Consider the following 15,583-nt stretch of genomic DNA (forward strand, 5'->3'; position numbering starts at 1 on the left):
GGTTGTGTTGATCTACGTTGCATGTGACTGTATGGATTTGGAGGTTTGAATACAAGAGGGGCGGCTGCGGGTGCAGACAAATGAGGAGTGAGCGGGCGCTATCCATGGACGCGCTCGCGGACATATATGCACCCATATTAGGCAAGTCTGGTTGTAGATGCTCTTAGACTTGTTTTCATTTGTATTTTTATGGCCGGCAGCGGACAGAAACCGAGAGGACTTCCCACCTGAATTTCGTAGGTTGGGTTGATTTTCGGACGGGAACGTTTTGGCCAATGTTTCGGGATGGAGGGGCCCCATTTTCTTTTGGATTTTAAGCTCTACTGGGGATATGTTAGAGTGTGTTAACTTAAAAAACAACGAGATTTTGGTAGTAAAGCTTTTTTTGGATTGATTAGAGCTACAATACGTGGGACTAACTCCCGCTTCTCCATCAGAACCGCTCCATGTAGAAAATAGCGCTACTACAAAGATGTTCGGCAGGCAGCTTTGCTCCTGATTCAGGTGGAGCTGGGCGGGGAAACAGGAACAAGGAGTTGGGCGTGCGCACGCGAACCGTTTTCACTTAGCGATGGCAGTTTCGTCATAAATCTTATCAACTCCTTGATTTAAGGATCTGAGATCTCAAAAATAGCTGCTCCACATTTTTCGCCTGCAACCGGCTCCACTCCCCATTTTATACTCCACAAGTTTACCCGTTCGGCGTCGCTCTGTCGACTCCGGAGCGGAGAGCATCCAAACACGCCCTAAGTAGTACTCTCTCCGTTTCAAAATACTTGACTTTTATTTGTCCAAAAATGGATATACCTATATACTAAAACATGTCTAGATACATGTATATTTTGATAAAGAAAAGACATGTATTGTGAAACGGAGGGAGTAGCCAGGAAACAGAAGTAAAAAAAGCTACAACTCATCATCAAAATGCCTCTATCCTGGCATGATATCAAGTAGAGAGTTCATCATACAACACCTTGCACTGATAAGCGCTAGCTTGACCTAGCACAAGCCTGGCTACAGTTTGGTTTCTTTCTTCGGCAACGAAGACCTCGCTGATCCAAGGACTTTGCCGTCACGGCCAAGACGCATTCACTTGTTTCATATACCGGATAGCTCAGGTGGCTCAACCGACTTAAAAAAACCTGAAGGAGAATTTCCATGGTGGAGTCCTCACGACGGCGCAGATGGTTCCTTGCTACAACATGCTCTTCTCACTGTGGATGATGCAGATGCTCGTCAAAGGCAACTCATCGGTATTAGGTATTGCTATTTTTTTTGTGTCTTGCAAAGTCTGTTATGTATGGTTCCTTGCTACAGCGATGCCCTTCTCGGTGTGGATGATTCTCGTCAAAAGCAACTCCTCGGTATTAGGGATTCTCATTTTTCTGTCTTGCAAAGTCTGTTATGTAAAACTACATTTGTATAATTTTTATCTGAATAAAGCAGAGCAGTTTATGTTCTAGAAAAAAGCAGTGGCTCGAGACGCAAACCAGGAAAAACAAGCAAGAAAACTACAGTTCATCATCAAACAAGGAAAAAAAAGTAAGAAAACTACAGTTCATCATCAAAAGGAGCCAGCCTCGCATGATATCAAGTTGAGAGTTCATCATACAGTTCCTTGCACTAATTGGCGCTAGCTTGCAAACCTAGCACAGGCCATACAAGAGCCATTACTAAAAGATACAAACAGCAGAAGATCAACAAAATTGTCATCATCGATCCCAGAGTGTTTCCACCACTACACGTACTTGCCTCTGTACTTGGGCTTGGAACCTCTATCAGATTCGGGCTTCTTATCATGCTCCGCCGGGCTGAACACGGCAGTGTGCAGGTTGCCCTCCTCCATCCATTTCTGGTGGTTCTCCCTGAACTCCTGGTGCCGTTCCTCGCCCATCCTCTCGACCTCCTCCGTGTAGGGCCCCACCTTCACCATGGTCAGCAGGACCCGGCTGTACCGCAGGCTTAGGATCTGCTCGCAGGAGGACACCAGCTTGAAGCAAGGGTGCTCCGGAAATTTCGCCACACCAGCAGCATCATCCTCCCGCAACATTGGATAGAAGAAGACGAGCCTGCCGCCAACCACCAGCATTCTTGCAGCAAGGTGGAGCAGGTCATGAACACATTCCGCAAGACTATATGGTGCGGTTGATGGAATGTGGTTCTCTCTCTTCTCGTCCGGAACTGTGTACGGAGGGATGATTCCTTTTAGGAGCTTCCGACCACCCGACTTGCGCCCACCAGCTCGGACACCATATGGGGGGTCGCAAATGATTGCATCAAATATCTGATGGACAAAAGCAGCAGTAGCTTATCATTTCTTGTGGCCAAGACAACAGAATTAGACAGTATCCGAGGAGTAGCAGCATGCAGCTTACACATAAGATAACCTCATAATACTAGCACCAAAGGAAAGATGCAATGTTCAGTTCTAGACCACAATCACAAAGCAATGTTAAAATAGTACATTTATTCTATCACACAATAGTCTAAAGATTTTTTTCACATAGTAATTCAGTTGATATATCTTGCAGTAGTTTCTACAGTGTGCTCCAGGTACTGCTTTTAAGGAGTACTAAGCAAATAACAACCATCAAATATTCTCATGGGACTAAAAATCAAATTTCATGGTGAATTTGTTTCAAATTAAATATGGATATATACCAACAATATGAAGGTCATATAAACATTCCACTATGTGACTGTATCATATAAGCACAATTGAAATCAAAATCACAAAGCAATGTTAACATAATACAGTTGTTCTATCTCACAATATTCTAAAGATTTTTTCACATAGTAATTCAGGTGATATATCATGCAGTAGTTTATACAGTATGCTCCAGGTACTGCTTTTAAGCATAATTAAAAAAAGCGGTAGGCAAATGTGCATTTTGTCAGTGCCTTGCGCTTTTCTGACCAAGGCGCACGCTTATGCGCAATTATGCGCAGATTAAGCTAGGCGTTTTGCTATCACCTAGAGCCTAGGCGTGACTTTTTTAACTATGCTTTTAAGGAGTATTAATCAAACAATAACCATCAATTAATTTTCTCATGGGACTAAAAAACAAACATTTCATGGTGAATTTGTTACAAATTAAGATAGACATACCAATCACATGAAGGTCATATCAGCATTCGACTATGTGAGTATATCATGTCATGCGCATCCATGCAAGACCTCAAGCACAACTACAAACATTTGGCAACATGCATTTGAGCAAAAGAGACATAGTTGCTGATGATTTTCTTCATTTCCGACCAGCCACTAATGAACAATTCCAAAACTGCAACAGTGATGCACTGAAACATTGCACAAACAACACAAAATGTAGGCTAGTGTACCTCCTTCAAGCCTGGACGCCAAGGTGGCAGGTTGTTATCTGCTCGCAGCACACACAAAGGCTCTGGCAACTTGTACTGAATAAGATAATATGGTCAATACATTAGATGAATTATAGGTATCCACCAACTCACAAACTAAATAAAAAGATGTACTACTTCAAGATCGGCTGATTGGTTTGCTGCCAACATTTGGCATTGCCAATATTTGGCAAGCCAACATTTGGCAAAATTAAAAGTTGCCAACATTTGGCAACCTTTTGTGACATTGGGAACGAAAGTTCGTATGCAACCAATCTCTAGCCAACATTTGGCGGTTGTCAAAAATTGGGACGCAGCTTCGGTGCCTTAAAGGCACCTGCCTTCGGGTCACTGACATGTGGGCCAGCCACCTGTTGAGCCCACATGTCATAGACACAAAGGTAGGTGCCTTAAGGCACCGAAGCATCGCCCCAAAAATTGGCATGCCAACTTTTGGCATCAAACCAATTAGCCTCAAATAATGATGATTCAGACAAGTCTCATGGCAGACATGCAAGAAGCTTTCTGAACTGAAATTTGGTCAAGTCCACCTAATTACCTGCTCAAAGTTGCTCCAAATGTTGCAATCAGGGCCACGGCCATCCCGCACAACCCTTATATCAATATCTGCACCCTGAAAGAACTTTATAAGCGAGACATTGACTAGCAAAAGCACAGCTATGTATATATTTCTGCAATAAGCACAAACCATAGTCATGGCTCCAAAATGCGCAGCAGCGACTAAAATACTCCCAGTGCCAACAAAAGGGTCATACACAAGTTTCCCAGGCCGTGCGAGCCCTTGGTTGGCCATGAGAAACGCCATTTCACAATCCATTGCAGTCGGACCAATGTACTTCCGGCTCTTCAACTGATACGTCGGCAATAGATGCCTATCTGCTGCTCCAACCTCCCGGCCAAAGAATACCGTCTTCTGGACAACTGGCGGGAGGCCATTTTGTGACCCATAGTCATCGGTCTCCAAAACAAAGAACTTGTGCTCGGGCTTCTTCAAATTAACACGGCCCTAAAACATGAGAAACAACACTCATCATAAAAAGAACGAACAATTGGCATCCACAAATGCCTACCTCTGAAATTAATAGTACAACTACAAGGTAGTAGAAGAACTGTGGCAGCAACCTCGAATGGGATGTAAGTGAACCCCTTTATGATCTCATTCTGCTCTTCGAAGCTGATCACCTTGCCGAAGCTGTCGACGACAATCTTGAACGAGCTTTCGGGCGTCAGGTACGGCAGCTTCCTCTCGTCGGGGTACTGCCGTATCGCCTTCTCCAGTTCGTCGTAGGTGGCGCCTTGCCCCCACAGTTCAAAGATCCCCTTCACGAGCAGGCCTGGCACATGCGGTGTCCGGCATAAACGCGAGATGCTAGGTACAGTACTACAGTATAAATCAATAAAGGATGGCGAGGGGAGCTCGCTTACTGCGGTTGGCGATCTGAGCGGCGAGACGCTCGTCGCCGGGGAGGCGGACGAGGTGGAAGGGGGAGTCCTCGTGGTGGTTCTCGGGCATACGCCACTCGACGGCGTCCCCGGCGCCGGGGCCGCCGAAGAGCTCAGCGAGCGATTGCACTTCCGGCCGCCGGTAGTCCAGGAGCCTGTGGTAGAAGACGCAAAGGTACCACATCTCTCCGCCTCTCCTTCGAGTATCTCCGGCAGGTCGCCGACGGCGGAGGGTGTGGCGTCTCCGGCGGCGGCGGGTGGAGGGAATCGAAGCTGGGAGCGTCTAGGTATTGGCCGCAGCGAGCTCGATTGCCCCGCTCGCCTATAGGGGCTCCTTCATGGCCCGGCCCATTATACAGTTTCCCTGTAACGTTGGTTTGGATCTGTGTTTTTTCTGGTTTTATTGCTGGTTTCCGACGTTGGTTTTTGCTAGTTTCTTTAGCGTTCATCACAGTTTATAAATAATATAATATTCATAAGTGAAAAAAAATATTTCTACAATTCAAAAATTCCTCATTTAAAAATTCTTCTGAAATTTAAAAATATGTTCATACAACACACAAAATGTTCATGACATTTAAAAAATGTTCATAATGTGTTTACAAAGTGATCATCATGTGTTAAAAAAATCATCATTTATTTATAAATTTTTCTCCATGTATTTAAAAATGCTATATTTAAATGTTCATTGTGTATTACATGTTCAATTTGTATTTAGAAAATTGTTCACCGTCTATTTAAAAAATGTTCACCGATTATTTAAATAATGTTGAACGTGTTTTTAGCAAATATTCAACATCTATTCAAAAAATGTTCAATATGTGTTTAAATATGTTCAACGTCTATTCAAACAAATGTTTAACATGTATTAAAAATATACCCGACATGTATTTGTACAAATGTCTGCATATATTTGAAAAATAAAGAAATAATATAACTGGAGAAAAGGTAAAAAATAAAAATAAAAATACGATCAGTGAAATTTAGAAAGCAAAACCGGAAAATACCCAAAAAGAAAACCGAAAAATGGTAAAAAAAAACTAGACGAGACCTTTCAAAAATCACATGCAAGGTTTTCCAAAACCGTAGCACCAAGAGGTCCTACCGTCGGGCCACGACACAATGATGACAGGCGTACATTAGTCAAGGCATATCTTTCGCGGTCGAAGCTACGTGCGAGAAGGAAAATTGAACAGAAAACCTACCCGGCACACTACAATCCCAAACTTGCCGTGTTTGGTATCCTGCATCGTTTTGGGCCCTTGCATGTGTGACTCAACTAGGCTTGAAACTATATCGTGAACATCATTAGGTAGCCTGCATTGTATCAGTGTGCAGATTATCACTGCTATTTTGGTGGCCTGCATTTGTGCTTCAGAGGTAACCAGATGCAAACTGCAGTTGTTTGCATTGTCTATTTTGTTGTTCTGAGCACCCATTTTTCCAAATGTGATCGTCATACCACCCAAATACAACACTATTCACAACAGTGATCACATATGAACAACAACAAAATTAACACTACTCCAACACCATTAACACCAACAGTGGGTGGCCGCTGACCGCGGCCTAGGTGAGCGAATTGACGTGGAGAAGTCCGCAGTCGTTGTGAGCTCTAACAGGTCCCTCCCACGCAAGCGGGTTTTGCGGCTTTATAAAAGCACTCATCTGATATCTTGCGTATCGCGCTTTCGGACACGCATATTTCAACGTGAGTTATAATGCATCACCCTCAGCGTTGAGGGTACACGTTGACGTGAACAACTCAAGTAGTATATATATAGACGAGATATGTGCGAAGAGAGGATGGGCGCACCTCGTGTGATTGATCCAACAGCAGTAGGTGCAGATGGATAGAGTAATCCAACTTCAAGGATTGACGTTGGGCTTGTAGGGAAAATAAGACAATATTTCGATGGGTGAAACTACATGATCCATATAAGAGAGTAGAAGATAAAGATTTCGTTGTACGAAACCACCTGATCCATATAAGAGAGTATAAGATAAGATTTCAGTGTACGAAACCTCCCGATCCACAAGAGGGAAAAAAAGAATAGCGGTCACCTATGTGAATTTGTATACAAATAAGCTATTCCATACATAATAAAAACACAAGAGAATTTAGATAAGTCTTCAGAATAGCTTAAGTGTTTAACTTGGTAACAAGTACACAAACAACATACCCGCAAGCTCCACTCAGTTCAAATTATTGACATAAATGAAAATACGTAATAATAAGCAGAAACATTTTCACTCTTCAGTCTTTACACGCCATTTCTTCATCCTCCTACAAGATGGCAGCAATGAAAGAATTAGTAAAGAACGCACAATTTCAATATTTAAATGAGTTTACAGTGATGTAACATATTCAACGCTTTCACTTATGGGCAGTGCCTTCACAAGACAATCAGAGATAGAGAACTGAGGAAGACTGACATTTCAAGGGCTGGTTGATAGCAAAAATTATATAGTCACAATATACTCCCGCATTGACATTCCAAAGACAATCCTCATTGCCACCGTCACCGACGCCGGCATGGGCTTGCCCCGACGACCGTCGGCAACGAGGGAGGAGGGGGAAAGGGAAGGTGGTAGCGGGGGAAACCCTTGTCGCCCCGAGTCACCTTGCGGGGCGACACGAGGACATGGGGAGGGAGGGTTAATTATTAGTTTTAAAGAAAAGTCACGCACAATTATGCTCGACAACTTGACCAGTTGACCCGTTGATTGAACATTGGTCCTCCACTCGTTGCTATGCCCGGCTTTTTTTTGCCGTTGCTGTCAGGGATCCACGTTCATATGAAGTGAAAAATAAGACCCAATCCCCCAATCCGCATCGACTGGTAGCTGAAACTCCAAAAAGCCGCCACCTCCTACCTCCTGCCTTCGTCCTCCTGTCAGTCCGGCAGTGTCATCCAAGATCTAGCTCAGCTCAAGAGCCAGCCCAAGAAACCAGCTCAAGATCCAGGCAGGCTCAGCCACAGCCAGCCATGTGGTGCAGCGAGTGCGGCTGCTACGACGCATTCTTCGACCGCTGCTGCCCCTGCGTCTCCTCCGGCGCGCGCGACACCATCCTCTCCTGCGCGTGCTGCCTCGCCGTCCTCGCCGGCGTCGTCCTCCTCCTCGTCCTCCTCTTGGCCTACTGCTTCATCCGCCACGCCGAGGTCGCCGTCGTCGACGCCTCCCTCACGCGCCTCGCGCTGGCCACGTCCCCCGCCACCGCCACCGCCTTCGCCTACAACCTCTCGCTCACGCTCACCGTCCGCAACAGGAACTGGGCCATGAGCGTCAAGAACACGGAGCCGCTGGAGGCCGACTACAGCTTCGACGGCCAGCGCTTCGAGCGGGTCAGGCTGGCCGACGAGGGCTCCAAGCACCCTGCCCGCAAGACCCAGGTGCACCACCTCGTCTCCGGCGCCGACAGCGCCTACGTCGCGCTCGGCAACGCCGGCGTGGCCGAGTTCAAGGGGGAGAACAATACGGGGGTGTTCCAGGTGGAGGTGGCGCTGTCGGGCGAGGTCAGGTACCAGGCGCACTTCACCAAGTGCAAGTTCCAGGCCAAATGCCCGCTCAAGCTGCAGCTCGCGCCGCCCGGCACGCCGGCCGTCGTCTTCCAGAAGGTCAAGTGCAAGCTCGCTCCGGCGAGCAGGTACTGCTAGTGATTGGTACGATTGGTGGCTATTGATTCTGTCGGTAGATTGGGAGGCATTTCCTTCTGAAGTTTTCTTGCGGGTAGATCAGTCTTTCAGCAAAATACTTAATTTATGGAGTACTCAAACCTAACATCTAACAGCAATTGCAAACATTTCAATCCTATATTCGACAATGAATGATGGATGTAGCACATCATCCACAGCAAAGCAAATCTAGATGGAGTGTTACCTGTACCTATTTAAACCAGAAAACTCGTGCACTTGCGGGTTCCAAGAAAAGAACAATCATGAAAGCAGGTTATGATAGAACATGTGAACTAGCAAAAGAATCTAGGCCTGTTAGTCAAGTTATTAGTATGATAATATTTCTATTGTAAAAAAAAAATCATGTACCTAGTCCTGTTAGTCAAGTTCATCAGTTCTTAGCTTATCACAGTTGACATGGATGACAATATAGTACGGATGGATCATAACAAGTATGGAGTACTACATAACACTGAAGGTGAAAATGCAAGTTTGTTTTAACAGCTCGATCTCCAATTACTTGTCACAAGCCAGTACATGACATTGAACGTGACTGCCAGTGCGGATAAAACTGCAGAGACACATTTCTCATCATCATGAAAGACAGAGGGATACAACAAGGCATTCACCAGTGCCTGGCCTAGACAGGCGACGATGTTCTGTTTTGGCAATGAAACTAGGGAGTTTATCCTACCCGGAAGTCTAGGAAAAAAGAGATAAGAATTTCCAACTGCAGAGTCTGTATCCCTCACACCTACATGAGATCAAGTTCTAGATCGCACATAGGGTTGGCTGCTGTATCAGAAGGTAGCACATAGCATCGGAGGTAACTCACATTGCCATGGCTAAACTACCAAGGTTTTGACAGAAGAAACACAAGGCTAAACCATGGGTAGAAATCATGTCATTCCCACCCTTTCCCCGTTCCAATGGTGTGTTTATCGTCGCCGGCGGGTCTTCCTGGATTCGGTTGGTTTTGGTTTCTGGTGGATTGTCTGGATTCGGCGGGCTTTCACGGTCTTCGGAGTTTTCTACACGCCCTTTCTCGCAGTTTCTTCTCCTGGTTGGTGATTTGCTTCGCAGATCGCGGTCGTCGACGTATCTGGTCTACATCGACGACTTCCCAGCCGCTGCTTCTATAAACTCCTAGGTTTAAACAAGTTTGCTATGCTGAATGTCGAGAGTCAATTGTAAGAAACTACCATATTTGTGGCTAGGTTTGCAGGAAACTACCAAGTCGTTAATCTGTTGCAAAAAACACCGTAAAATCTCTTAACCCGTTGCAAAAAGCACTGAACAGCTGTTTAGCCTCGTTTGATCTCTTTTCCGACAGGTGGGCCCCGAAAACGCTGACGTGGCATGACGGACAGGCAAACGGCGCCGTTAGGAACAAAACGCTCAAGACGCCGCGCCCGTCGGTCCTGTCGGTGCTCGCCAGACAGATCCCCCGCGCCCTCTCTCTCTCGCCCCTCTCCTCTGTCTCTTCTCTCTGGCTCTGGTCGCCGTCGGTGAGAAGCCAGCTCGCCGCCGTCCGCCATGGTTTCGTGGAGCGACGACAACGAGGAATCGGGCTACGAGTACTCTTCAGGCGGCTCCCCTATCAAGGTCAGTGATGTGTACTCGTAGCTAGGGATCTCTGAGCTAGGGTTTTGGTTTGGGGATTTTGTTTTTCCTGCTCATTTCGAACCCGTGAGATGGATTTTGTGTGTTTCTTTTGTTGATGTAGATCCCGACTACAATCGAGGACCCGAACTACTCTGGTGTTGACGATGAGGTGATAGTGATGGCCAGCCGGCAAAGAGGCATGTTTGCTTCTGAGGGATTAGCACTGGGAGGAGGTTCCTCGCCTGTGGACTTGATGTGAGTGTTAGCTAGCAAAAATCTGTAGTTTGCTAATTTTGTGAAGAAACTATAAATTGTTCATATGCACTGTTCATTGTTCATGTTCACTGTTCATTGTTCACCTAGTAGTTTAGTTAAAGGTACTGTCATGTACCATACCATAGTGACTGAGTGAAGTAAATGAATTGTTCATACATATAAATGAACAACACCACAGTGATATAAATGAAGTAAATGAATTAAATTGTGCTGTTAAAAATTAAGTACATAGATATAAAATTAAGGTATCCATAGTGACTGAGTGAAGTAAATTGTGCTGTTAAAAAGTATCATAGTGCATTGTTCATAGATATAAATGAAGTAAATGAATTGAACTGAATTGTATTGTGCTGTTAAAAATTAAGGTATAAATGAAGTAAATTCAGTGTAGTATGATGTTAAAAATTCAGATATAAATGCAGAATTGTGCATGTGCAGTATACTATAGTTGTTTTGAATTGGACTGAATAGAAGTGAAGTGAAAAAGGAAGTAAATGCATTTGTACTTGTTGTTTTGCAGGAAGCAAGCAGCTGTGGTGTTGTTCAGTGGATAGATGAGGAGTGGCCAGAGCATCTGCAAAATGCTCTGCACAAACTATGGCTTTTGTATGAGGATTGCCGGCGTGCTAATAGGATGGCATGTCATCACTTGTCCACAATCTCACATCACAGAAGAACAAGCTACAGGAGACTTATGAGAAGCTTGTTGAGGATGTGAATAACCTACTTGATACCCAGGACAATATTCCCAAGGAAAATGAAGTCCAACAAGGTGAACATGAGGAGATCACTCCTCCTTTGGACAACAATATTTCAGCTTTGAAGGAACAGCTGGGTGCAATGGATGCTGAGAACAAAGAACTGAAGCAAAAGGTTGACCAGTTGAGGAGCATTCAGGTTGCCCAAGGTAATGTGATTAGGAATCTGAAGTTTGCTCATTTGAAGGAGAAGGAAAAGTTGAGCACCGAGAGGAGGAATTTGGAGTTTCACATTGCTGATCTTGTCAAAGCTAGTGACAAGAACAAGAGAAAGCTGAAGGACATCAAGGATATTTGTGATGAAGAGTGATTTGTAATCTGACCATGTGGGTCATTATCTTAAGTTTCAAGCATTGAACTATGGCTTGTAATGTGTGAACTAGTGGCAGTTTGTAGTATTTGAAGTAGGGTGTAGCCTTGAACTATGTCTTGTAAGCTTTGAACTATGGTGTCATGATGTTAACTATGTTGTTGACTAGAGTTGTTAAGTATGATGTTAACTATGGTGTCATGATGTTAACTATGTTAGTGACTAGAGTTGTTAAGTATGATGTTAACTATGTTAGTGACTAGAGTTGTTAAGTATGGTGTTAACTATGTCATTGATGTTAACTATGGCACCCTAAATGATGGAATGAGGATATGTTGGATACCGTCGACGCCGAGGCACCGTAGATGATCAAATTAGGTTATCTTGGATGCCGTCGACGCCGAGGCACCGTAGATGATCAAATTAAGTTATCTTGGATGCCGTCGACGCCGAGGCACCGGAGATGATCAAATTAGGTTATCTTGGATGCCGTCGACGCCGTGGCACCCTAGATGATCAAATTAGGTTATCTTGGATGCCGTCGACGCCGAGGCACCCTAGATGATCAAATTAGGTTATCTTGGATGCCGTCGACGCCGAGGCACCCTAGATGATCAAATTAGGTTATCTTGGATGCCGTCGGCGCCGAGGCACCCTAGATGATCAAATTAGGTTATCTTGGATGCCATCGACGCCGAGGCACCCTAGATGATCAAATTAGGTTATCTTGGATGCCGTCGACGCCGAGGCACCCTAGATGATCAAATTAGGTTATCTTGGATCACAGTAGTAGCCACATTCATCACACTTATTAGCAAACAATAAGAAAATTAGGAGCCACAACTAACCAGAAAGTACTCAACCAAAATTAAGCCATAGCTAACCAGAAGCAACACCAAGTTTTCATCACAGCCCAACAATTCCACTAGGTACCTTACATGAAAGTACTCATGACAACCAGAATAAAGATGTTTAGAACATCAACAACTAACCAGAAGCAACACAAGTTTTCATCACAGCCCAATAAGTCCACTAGGTACCTTACATGAAAGGTGTCATCACAACCAAAATGCAAATGTTTTGAACATCATCAGCTCACCACAAATTAACACAACTTCACCTGCTCCCTTGAGAACAGTTGAACTACTCAGACATCTTAAAGGATGGCTTCCTCACTCTTCCACTACCTGCAACTCTTGGGGGGGATGAACTTGTTTCTTCCTCTTGGCCCAGCAGCAATAGAGGAACTTGGACCAGCACCAGCAGTAGAAGAACTTGGACCAGCACCAGCAGTAGAAGTTGCAGTCCATGTAGTTTTAGCTTTCTTTGTTGCCCTTGTAGCAGGAGGAGCAGCAGCTGCAGCAGGAGCAGAAGGAGCTCTCCTTGGTGCACTAGGAGCTGAAGCAGGAGCAGAAGGAGCTCTTCTTGCTACCCTTGGAGCCCTTCGAGCTGGTGGTGCTGGAGCTCTTCTTGCTACCAGCTGTTTGAAAGTTTTGATAAATATGTCTAAGCCAGAATCTTTGTTTGCAATTGGGGAATACATTGTTTATGGCTGTAAGAAGGCCCTGTTTGAATGAACTACAGTTTGAGAATACTACAACAATGCCATGTATGAAATTAATAAACAAAGACAATTAATAAGCAATGCAAGCAATGATTGGAGTAGAGATAGTAGTACCTTTTGCCTGTCAGATATAATAGTGTAGTAGCCAAACTTGCCTGACTCACCACCAATGGCATATTTTAATTGAGTAAGAAACCAAGACCAGCTTGTTGTGTTTTCCTTGTCCACTATTGAAAAAGCAATGGGAAATATGTTATTGTTTCCATCTCTTCCAGTGGCAGCCAAGATTTGCTGCCCTGTGGTCAACTTTATGAAGCAACCATCCACACCTATCATACAAGATCACGAGTAGATTACCAACAAATTAGTGGGTGTGCACATATAAATGTAGAGTCACTAGTTAATTAGTAGGTGTGCACATACCTATGAATGGTCTGCAACCATTAAGGAAACCCTCTTTGCAAGCATTGAGGCAGATGAACAAGCCATGGAATCTTGGGTTTTTGCTTGGATGTAGTTTCAGATGCTTTGTTGTGACAATGCATCTACTTCCTTGATTGGTTTCTAGCACAACTTCTAGGTAATCCCTTATCCTATGATATTGTGCCTTCTGATCTCCTATGACTACATTTTTGGCTAGCTTTCTTGCCCTATAGGCCGTATGTATAGATACCTCTATTCCATGCTTTTGCTTCAAGTTTGAAATTATAGTCTGGATAGGTGTGTTGGGGTCTGTCCTCAACTGTTGCTCACATTCATGTGCCAACCACTTAGCAGTAACTTTTGTGCTCTCTCCTACTACTGGGCAGCTGTGGTGCAAGTTCAGTTTCTTTATACAAAATGTCTTCTCATGTGCTATCTGAGAAGCTGCAATGAAAAATGGACAATTCTCAAATTTGCAGACAGCTATAATCCTGTCTGGACAGTTCCTGTGGAAGGCATGGTTCCTATTTTGTGAGATGTGAAAATTAAGAAGTGCCCTCCTGAACTGGGTCACATCTAGGAAACAAAGCTTCTTCATAAATTGCTTTTCTGGGTTCTCCCTTTGCTCATCATACCAAACTCTAGGCTTCTTCTTTTTAGCCCTGCTCTTCCTATCAGTTGGAAGCTTCACACATGGTATTTGAGCCCCATCATTGTCCTCCTGACTTAGGTCACCAGGGTTGCTCTCCTCATCAGATGAAGGAAACCAATCTTCCTCAATAATCTCATCCAAACTAGCATGAGATCTTGTAGTTGGCCCCTTTCTTTTACTTCCTCTGCTACTTCCTCCTATGATGCTCCCTTCCTCCTCCTCCTCCTCCTCTGGTGCCTTCTCCTCCTCCTCCTCCTCCTCATCTACTTCATATGGCTCATCCACATTAGTGTCCCCTTCAATATGGTGAAGTGGATCATCTCTATGCTTCTTCATTGCCTCAAGCCTAGCAATTACATCCTCATCTGCTAGTAAATCTGTGTCACTGTCATCTTCAGCCATTAGCTCTGGAAGTTTTCTTTTAGCTGCCTTGTATTTCTCTTTTTCTTTCCCCTTTTTCCTGAACTTCTCAATCTCTTCATTCCTCTTCTGCTCCATCAGTTGCTCAATTTGCTCTTGATCTTGGTCTTGCTCCATGAAATACTCATGCCTCTCTTCACTAATCTCCATTGCAAATTCTGGTACTGGTGCACACTTCTGCTTCAAAAATGAACTCTCCTGTGTGTTAATGACCTGCACTGGTTGTGGCTTTGTTGGGCTAGGAAACAGTACTCCTGTTGTATCTATCTCATACACCACTGGCACACCTATTTCAGATAATGGAACCTGCTCCTCACAAACTGGTCCAATGTTCAAATCACTAGGTCTTGGAGCATCACTTCTGATGACTGTTATGTTCACCACCTTCTGACCTTTGATAACTAGGTCATCCAACATTTCCTCCACCTTATCATCATCTGTCAGTTCTTCCATACCTGAAACCCCAACACCTGGATCTCTGACATAATACATAAAGTCTGTCATCCCATAACCTTCAAGCTCTATTAGTGTAATCAGATTGTAAAATGTGATATCATCCACATTTAGGCTTCTTTCAAGATTATCTCTGTCATGGAAATGGAACATGACTTCCCACACTTCATCATTCAATCTACAGTTCAAGTAAAGCAATTCAGTTCAAGTAAACAATTCAGTTAAAAGTTAAAGATTCAGTTAAAAATACAGTTTCAGTTAAAAATTCAGTTAAAAGTTAAAGATTCAGTTATATATTCAGTTAGTAGAAACAATTCAGTTAATATTTCACTTAAAGATTTAACTAAAGTTTCAGTTAAAAATACAGTTTAAGTTAAAGTTACAGTTTCAGTTAAAAATTCAGTTAAAAGTTAAAGATTCAGTTAGTACAAACAATTCAGTTAATGTTTCACTTAAAGATTTAACTAAAGTTTCAGTTAAAAATACAGTTTAAGTTAAAATTATAGTTTAAGTTAAAATTACAGTTTAAGTTAAAATTACAGTTTTAGTTAAAAATTCAGTTAAAGTTTCAGTCCAAAATATAGTTAAACTAATCTGTTCACTTAACAATTCAGTACAGGA

At 43.7% G+C, this 15,583-nt stretch overlaps 3 protein-coding genes across 4 annotated transcripts; 2 read left to right on the top strand and 1 right to left on the bottom strand.

The window, feature by feature from the left end:
• Positions 1-1,559: 1,559 nt before the first annotated feature.
• Positions 1,560-5,130, bottom strand: LOC125539860 (uncharacterized). Its single transcript, XM_048703393.2, has 6 exons — positions 4,807-5,130; positions 4,504-4,715; positions 4,070-4,387; positions 3,920-3,994; positions 3,343-3,417; positions 1,560-2,284 (listed from the first exon to the last, which is right to left on the bottom strand). The coding sequence occupies exons 1-6, from the start codon at positions 5,006-5,008 to the stop codon at positions 1,739-1,741; spliced, it is 1,428 nt and encodes a 475-aa protein (XP_048559350.2). The 5' UTR covers positions 5,009-5,130; the 3' UTR covers positions 1,560-1,738.
• A 2,506-nt stretch (positions 5,131-7,636) lies between these two features.
• LOC125539861 (uncharacterized) lies at positions 7,637-11,572 on the top strand. 2 transcript variants are annotated; one of them, XR_015617462.1, is made up of 4 exons: positions 7,637-8,473; positions 9,835-10,106; positions 10,228-10,361; positions 10,903-11,572. XR_015617462.1 is itself a non-coding variant. In XM_048703396.2 (2 exons), exon 1 carries the CDS (start codon positions 7,815-7,817, stop codon positions 8,481-8,483), a length of 669 nt encoding a protein of 222 aa, XP_048559353.2. In that variant the 5' UTR covers positions 7,637-7,814; the 3' UTR covers positions 8,484-8,489; positions 9,835-9,968. The 2 variants fall into 2 exon arrangements, 1 of the variants encoding a protein (XP_048559353.2); XM_048703396.2 differs by lacking the exons at positions 10,228-10,361; positions 10,903-11,572 and having other exon boundaries at positions 7,637-8,489; positions 9,835-9,968.
• On the top strand, positions 11,022-11,450 carry LOC147986921 (uncharacterized). Its single transcript, XM_087542207.1, has one exon. The coding sequence runs from the start codon at positions 11,022-11,024 to the stop codon at positions 11,448-11,450; it is 429 nt and encodes a 142-aa protein (XP_087398333.1).
• Positions 11,573-15,583: the final 4,011 nt, after the last annotated feature.

The sequence above is a fragment of the Triticum urartu genome, chromosome 2A, assembly GCF_056163025.1.
Source record: "Triticum urartu cultivar PI428250 chromosome 2A, HENAU_Tu73, whole genome shotgun sequence".
Taxonomy (NCBI): Eukaryota; Viridiplantae; Streptophyta; class Magnoliopsida; order Poales; family Poaceae; genus Triticum; species Triticum urartu.